This window comes from Bison bison, unplaced genomic scaffold, assembly GCF_000754665.1.
Source record: "Bison bison bison isolate TAMUID 2011002044 unplaced genomic scaffold, Bison_UMD1.0 scf7180017864352, whole genome shotgun sequence".
NCBI lineage: Eukaryota > Metazoa > Chordata > Mammalia > Artiodactyla > Bovidae > Bison > Bison bison.
Window position 1 is genome coordinate 1,817,944 of NW_011494924.1, and position 7,296 is coordinate 1,825,239.

A 7,296-nucleotide genomic window follows, 5' to 3' on the forward strand; every position below is an offset into this window, starting at 1 on the left:
AGAGAGGGCCCTAGAGTCTCTTGCCGCAAGAGCCCCCAGGATCCACCACGCTGGGACCAGGGGAAGGAGGAGAGCTGGTGAACCCAGCCGACACCCCCTTCTCGGCTCTGTGTCCCCCAGACATGCTGCTTCTGTCTATGAACCCCTACGACTACCACTTCTGCAGCCAGGGCGTCATCACCGTGGACAACATGGATGACGGGGAGGAGCTCATGGCCACTGATGTACGTCTGGTGCGAGGGGAGCAGGTCCCGTGGCTCCGCTGGACCCTGAGGAGCCTAGAGTTCTCTGAGTCTTCCCCTTCCCTACAGCACGCCATGGACATCCTGGGCTTCAGCGTGGAGGAGAAGTGCGCCTGCTATAAGATCGTGGGGGCCCTCCTGCACTTCGGCAACATGAAATTCAAGCAGAAACAGCGGGAGGAGCAGGCTGAGGCTGACGGCACTGAGAGTGAGGCGCCCTGACCCTGACCTGACCTGGTCATTCTCTTGACCCTGATTCCAACCTCCAGTCCGTGACTGTGATCCCTGAGCCTTGTCTGCAACCTTTGACCTCAGTCTGGCCCTGATTTGTAAATTGTGATTACTCAACCCCAGCCCCTCACCCTTCTGAGCTGTACAGTTTGCTGACCCTGACCTCTTCCAACCTCCCTCTCCTAACCCTAAGTAGAGACCAGTAGAGCCCCCAAAACCCCTAGTCTTAGCCGCCTCGTCATCTCACCTGTGTGTCCTGCCAGGTGCTGACAAGGCTGCCTACCTGATGGGGGTCAGCAGCGGGGACCTCCTCAAAGGTCTTCTGCACCCCCGAGTGCGTGTGGGGAATGAATATGTGACCAAGGGTCAGAGCGTGGAGCAGGTGAGCTGCCGGCAGGCCGGGGCCCACCCTGGGACAGCCGGGGCAGGGTCCGCTTCTTGCCGGGTCCCAGCCCAGCCTCCCCACGACTCCAGGTGGTGTTTGCCGTGGGGGCTCTGGCCAAGGCCACCTACGACCGGCTGTTCCGATGGCTGGTGTCTCGGATCAACCAGACGCTGGACACCAAGCTGCCCCGTCAATTCTTCATCGGCGTCCTGGACATTGCGGGTTTTGAGATCTTTGAGGTGCGGGCAGGCCCATGGCCCCAGGCTCTGTTCTCTCTGGGGTGGAGGACCATAGGGGTGGGGGCAGGAGCCCTGGGCGTCTGCCTTGAGGCAGGGGGGAGTCCCGCACATCCCTGTTCTCTGTGGGCCTCCATGTCCCCATCTACAAGCAGGCCGGCTGAGCCGGGCGCTGCCCTCTACAGTTTAACAGCTTCGAACAGCTGTGTATCAACTTCACCAACGAGAAGCTGCAGCAGTTCTTCAACCAGCACATGTTCGTGCTGGAGCAGGAGGAGTACAAGCGGGAGGGCATTGACTGGGTCTTCATCGACTTCGGCCTGGACCTGCAGCCCTGCATCGACCTCATCGAGAAGGTGGGGCCCAGGGCCAGGTCACTCCGGCAAGGGAGTGCCTGTGTGCTTGTGTGTGAACGAGCGTGTGCAGGCATGCATGTGCGTGTGCATTGAAGTGAGCGTGTGTATACAAGCATGACTGTGAGCGTGTGTGTGTGATGTGTATATGAATGGAAATGTGTGCGGGTGTGTGACTAGGTGTGTTGGAGATTGAGTGCGATCGTGTGTTGGTGAGCAGGGCGTGTGTGTGAGCGTGCGTCCCTGTTGCACTGCTGACAGTAAGCCCTATTGCAGACACAGTTTCACTGGACCCTCAAAACTGTCCAGAACTACAGGGCAGGGTAGGGTGTGTTTGTTTATTTGCTTTATAAAACATTACACATATTTCCCTATGGTACAAAGACTAGAAGGAAAGAAAAATCAAAGAAAAATGGAAAAATCAGAAATAAAGGGGAAAGAATATTTCCCCCAATCCTACCACGACGTGCATCCTCTCCATCCTTTATCCTCGGCATCTCTTTTCTCTAACGGACACAGACTCACTTCTCATCCTACCTTTTCTCTAAAAGTGTATTCTGGGCGTGGTGCTTTGTTGAAGAAGGCACAGTGGTTCACACAGCAGATGATGCCCATGCGTTTCTATAATCTCCTACCTATGCACATTCAGGTGGTCGACAGTTCTTTGCTGTTATGGCAGGAATGAAAGTATTCATGTCCCCATTTTGCAGGTTAGAAAACTGAGGCTTAGAGAGGTCTAAGGGCCCCTTAACCACTAAGTGAGGAAGCCAGAGTTTGACATCAACTGCGTTTTTTGACAGCACCATGTGGGAGAGTGTGAGACCACAGATGTCGGGGGTGTGTGGGTGCAGGGGTGCTGGTTTGAATTTGCACACTTATAAGCAAAGAGAACAACTCAGGGCCAGCTGCAAATTGGTCAGAAGCGGGTTGAAAGCCAAGCCACAAACTTTCTTTCTTAGAAGACAGGGCTCCTGGGTGCAGATCCATTCTGCCTCCCTCTGGGCAGATGGTGGCTGAGGTTGGGGGGTCTGGGGAAGCTCCCAGAGAGTGGGGCTCCAGGAAGTGGGAGTCCAGCCCAGCCTGGATGGACTGGCTTGATGGAGACCCTTCACCCTTGTGCCCTGTCCCCAGCCGCTGGGCATTCTGTCCATCCTGGAGGAGGAGTGCATGTTCCCCAAGGCCTCGGATGCCAGCTTCCGGGCCAAGCTCTATGATAACCACGCGGGGAAGTCGCCCAATTTCCAGCAGCCACGGCCTGACAAGAAGCGCAAGTACCAGGCCCACTTTGAGGTGGTCCACTATGCAGGCGTGGTAAGTGCCTGTTGAAACCCCAGCTCTTGATCTCCCTCCTCCCTTCCTGCGGTTCCTCCGCCCCTCGGGTCAGCACCTGTCTGGTCTCTGGCAGGTGCCTTACAGCATCGTGGGCTGGCTGGAGAAAAACAAGGATCCACTGAATGAGACGGTGGTCCCCATCTTCCAGAAGTCGCAGAACAAGCTCTTGGCTACTCTCTACGAGAACTACGCTGGCTCCTGCTCTAGTGAGTACCAAGTGGTGCAAGTCTGCAGGGGACTCACGGAGGGAGTTCTCTGCAGTGAGTGACTGGCCCCTTGTCTGTCCTAGCTGAGCCCCCCAAGTCCGGGGTGAAAGAGAAGCGTAAGAAGGCAGCATCATTCCAGACGGTGTCCCAGCTGCACAAGGTGAGGCCCCACCTAGGCCCTGTGGAGGACCCCTCCCTGCCGCCCCCACTCGGTCCTGGCTCCCTGCTCTGTCCCCTGCACCCGGGGCCCTGGCTCCCTGCTCTGTCCCCTGCACCCGGGGCGGGCGGCCGTTAAGACTTGCAGTGATGTTTAACTCCTCTCCACGTGAACATCACAGCAAGTCTGTGCTGCTTCCCGTCCCCACGCTGCCTGGGCAGGGTTTAGGGGGGATGGGGTGGGAGCCACGGGGCCTGTGGGAGGGCTGAGGATTGGTTGGGGGACTTGCCTGGTCAAATGGAAGAGGGCCAAGGGTCACAAGGAGAGTCAAAGGGTGTCACTGCAGAGACCCAGTGCTGAGGTGCCCAGTCCTTAGCGGGCTGGTCCATCCTTGGTGGGCTGGTCCACTGCGGCTTCCAATCCTGCTTCTCTGCCCTCTTGTGCTTTCTCCCCTCTCCCTCCCCCAGGAGAACCTCAACAAGCTGATGACCAATCTGCGGGCCACGCAGCCCCACTTTGTCCGTTGCATCGTCCCAAATGAGAACAAGACCCCAGGTAGTCACCCCAGGGGGGCTGGTTCCCCATGGGGGGACATGGGAGGGAGGGGATGGGGTGGCCAGAGCTGGGTCACCCCTCTCCACAGGGCTTGTGCGGCCTCAAATTCATGAAGGTGTGTCCCCTGACCGCTAGTCTTTTCCTTTAACCTCCACTGTGCCCAGGGGTCATGGACGCCTTCCTGGTGCTGCACCAGTTGCGCTGCAATGGGGTGCTGGAGGGGATCCGGATCTGCCGACAGGGGTTCCCCAACAGGCTGCTCTACACTGACTTCCGGCAGCGGTGGGTGTCTCCCGGCCCCAGCCCTGGCTCCTCCCTAGCTCCCCCGCCAGCCACCTTCCCTCTTACCTTCCTCCCAGGTGGAGGCAGAAGGTTGGGTCGGGTAGGAAGGGCACCAAGGAGGATGCAGGAGGGCTGGGGAGGGGGCTGGGGGGCATCCCAGTGGGAAATGCTAGTCGGTGAGACCTGAGGGACTGGGTTTGGGAGAAGTGAACAGGCTCTGGGTAAATACTGCAGCTTCAGCCAGCAGGGTTTGCTAATGAACTGGAAGTGGAAAGAGAATGAAAAAGACAGGGGTGATTTCCAGGTGTTTGGCCTATCAACTGGGGAGTTGGTGGTAGATTTACTAAGAAACCAAGACAGATTTTTAAACTTTTGGCAGGGGGAGGTAGGTGGACAGTGGATTGAACTCTCCTTGGAACATGTCAGACTTGAAATGTCTCCAGCAGGAAGCCCAGGAGGGAGGTCAGGCAGGCAGAGCCAGGTGTGGATTTGGGAGTTGAATGAGGGTTCACATGGACTAGGCTTTATGTAATGCCTGGCAATGAGCGCTTGGTCAGTGCTGTAGCCTCTCTGCCTTCCCTTTATAGGTTTGACTTTTGTCTGGCTGCAATTGTCCACGGGTCCCTCCCTCTTCAGAAGTAATTGTGGCCATCCATGCTGACCATTATACATGTGTGTCTGTAGAAATACTTTACACATGGGTGCACACACACACATGCGCACACACGCATGAGCACACACACACACATGAACATGCACACATGAGAACACACACATGTTCTATTTTTTCCCTGTAACCGTGTCTTGGGGATTGTTCCTTGTTAATAGACATAAGTCTGCATCATCACCCTCTTTAAAAAACATGAAGACTATTTTTTAGAGTAGGTTAAGGTTTGCAGCAGAATTGAGGGGAAGGTACAGGAAATTCCGACAGTCCCGCCTCCCCTGTGGTCAGTGAACCCCACCAGAGTGGGGCATCTGTTACGGTGGCGTCATAATCCCTCAGTGTGTATAGTCACCATTACAGTCTGTTCTCAGTATTGTGCCTTCTAGGACTTTGGGTAAGTGTAATGACAAGGAGCATCATCCATTTTGTTATGGAGTGAAGTACTCTGTAATCTAGTGACCCGTGCTTTGTAATCAGTCCCTTAGTGAGGGCCCTTTTGTGTTTCCAGGGTTTTGCCTTCACAGTGTGGTCAGCGCAACCTGACCCACACGGCCCTGTGCACACGTGCAAGTGTGTCCTTTTAGAAGTGGGCATGCTGGAACCCTTATTGATCTTGTGATCCACAAGATCGTGATCTTATCAATCACAATTCTCTCCCAATGTTTCTTCAGTTTGTGATATGCTGTAACACATCACCGTCTTTACTTTTTTATTGTCTTCTCAAAAAACTGATAATTAAAAATTGTAAGTTAAAAATTATGACAGTGCCATAGGCCTTCTGTAAATACTGCCGCCTCTTAAAGAACTACTGAAGCCGTTTAAATATTACCTGAGCTTTTAAAGCAGAGTATGCCCACTCCCCGAGTATCACGAGGCTGTCAAGTGTCACCTGCCAGCTTGTTCAGTGGAGCCTGAACAAGCCTCCGAGAGGCCAGCCTCTCCAGTCCTCTGCTCCCTGCCCAGCACCCTCCTCACCAACCCTTCCCCACCCCCTCAGGTACCGCATCCTGAACCCCAGCGCCATCCCGGACGACACCTTCATGGACAGCAGGAAGGCTACAGAGAAGCTGCTGGGCTCACTGGACATCGACCACACCCAGTACCAGTTTGGCCACACCAAGGTCGGGGCACAAGGGAGTTAGGGTCCTGACCCGGTGTGGGCACACACTCTGCAGGGGGTCATGCAGATGATTGAGGGTTATACCTACCATGCCTACCCCAGGTGTTCTTCAAGGCTGGGCTCCTAGGCGTCTTGGAAGAGCTTCGTGACCAGCGTCTGGCCAAGGTCCTGACGCTGCTGCAGGCGCGGAGCCGGGGCCGCCTGATGCGCCTGGAGTACCAGCGCCTGCTTGGAGGCAGGTGGGTGCGAGCAAGGGGGTGGGACACAGGGTTGGCGTACAGCCACTGTCCCCCAGCTCACAGAACCTCTAGGCTCTCTGAACCTGGTCGTACTGTCCTGTGGGTCAGATTTTGTGTATGGCTGGTTGAGTGTCTCCGAAGGGGCAAGGCTCTGCTGTGTGCCCATCAGCCCCCAGCTACCTGCCACTTCCTCCCCTCAGAAGGTGGGAAAAGAGAGTCCATCTCTATTCCAGGCCGTCCCAGAGTGTGGTCTGGAGTGAGAATAAGGGCATCTAGTGTTTTCTAAGAGTCTTATGTGCCAAGCCCTGGGCGAGATATCTTGTTTGAATTTATCTTGGTTAAGGTACAGGATGGACTTCTCAGGCGTCTCTGGTAAAGAATCCACCTGCCAATGCAGGAGATGCAGGAGACACGGGTTTGAGGGAAGATCCCCTGGAGAAAGAAATGGCAACCCACTCCAGTATTCTTGCCTGGAGAATCCCATGGACAGAGGAGCCTGGTGGGCCACAGTCCATGGGGTCACAAAGAGTCGGAATAGACTGAACACACATGCAAAGTACTGGACAGTCCTAAGAGGCAGATGACCATCTCTGCTCACCAGAGGGGGTGTCTGAGCAGAGAGAGAGCTGTCAGCTGTCTCATGGGGGAGGTGGGAGGCTGGGATGGGAGCCCAGGCTGTCCGACCTTATATGACAGTCGGCTTAACCCCCACTGGTGTCCTGTCTTCAGGACCCTTGCAGGGACCACCAGGCCATTCAGGGTTTATGAGCTCCAGCCCTGGAGGCAGACCTGCATGCCCTGGGCCTCTCCCTCAACCTCGTCTGTAAAGCAGAGGATTAGGACCTATTTGAGAGGCTGTTGGGAAGGTTAATGCGATCAACCACACACTGAAGTGCTTAGTGCAATGTCCGGCCCAGGGGAGGTGCTCAGCAACATCGGGGCTATTGCTATGAAGGGGCAGCTGTGAACCTGCTGACCACCTGCGGTCACCCCTCCCAGGGATGCCCTGTTCACCATCCAGTGGAACATCCGTGCCTTTAACGCTGTCAAGAACTGGTCATGGATGAAGCTCTTTTTTAAGATGAAGCCACTGCTCCGCTCGGCGCAGGCTGAGGAGGAGCTGGCGGCCCTGCGGGCAGAGCTGCGGGGGCTGCGGGGGGCCCTGGCCACTGCGGAGGCCAAGCGCCAGGAGCTGGAGGAGACGCACGTCAGCGTCACCCAGGAGAAGAACGACCTGGCCCTTCAGCTGCAGGCGGTGAGGCGGGGAGGGGCGGGCTTTCTTTCTGTGACC

The 7,296-nt window shown here is 56.0% G+C and overlaps 1 protein-coding gene across 1 annotated transcript in view; it reads left to right on the forward strand.

The window, feature by feature from the left end:
- The window catches only part of MYH7B (myosin, heavy chain 7B, cardiac muscle, beta), a 24,798-nt gene that overhangs the window by 9,011 nt on the left and 8,491 nt on the right, over positions 1–7,296 (forward strand). Inside the window, exons 10-22 of the mRNA XM_010855013.1 lie at positions 121–224; positions 312–450; positions 737–855; positions 948–1,097; positions 1,280–1,450; positions 2,579–2,758; positions 2,853–2,985; positions 3,069–3,145; positions 3,610–3,697; positions 3,862–3,979; positions 5,644–5,767; positions 5,869–6,005; positions 7,005–7,260. Of these exons, the coding sequence (XP_010853315.1) occupies positions 121–224; positions 312–450; positions 737–855; positions 948–1,097; positions 1,280–1,450; positions 2,579–2,758; positions 2,853–2,985; positions 3,069–3,145; positions 3,610–3,697; positions 3,862–3,979; positions 5,644–5,767; positions 5,869–6,005; positions 7,005–7,260 (1,796 nt within the window). The remainder of the gene's footprint in view (positions 1–120; positions 225–311; positions 451–736; positions 856–947; positions 1,098–1,279; positions 1,451–2,578; positions 2,759–2,852; positions 2,986–3,068; positions 3,146–3,609; positions 3,698–3,861; positions 3,980–5,643; positions 5,768–5,868; positions 6,006–7,004; positions 7,261–7,296) is intronic.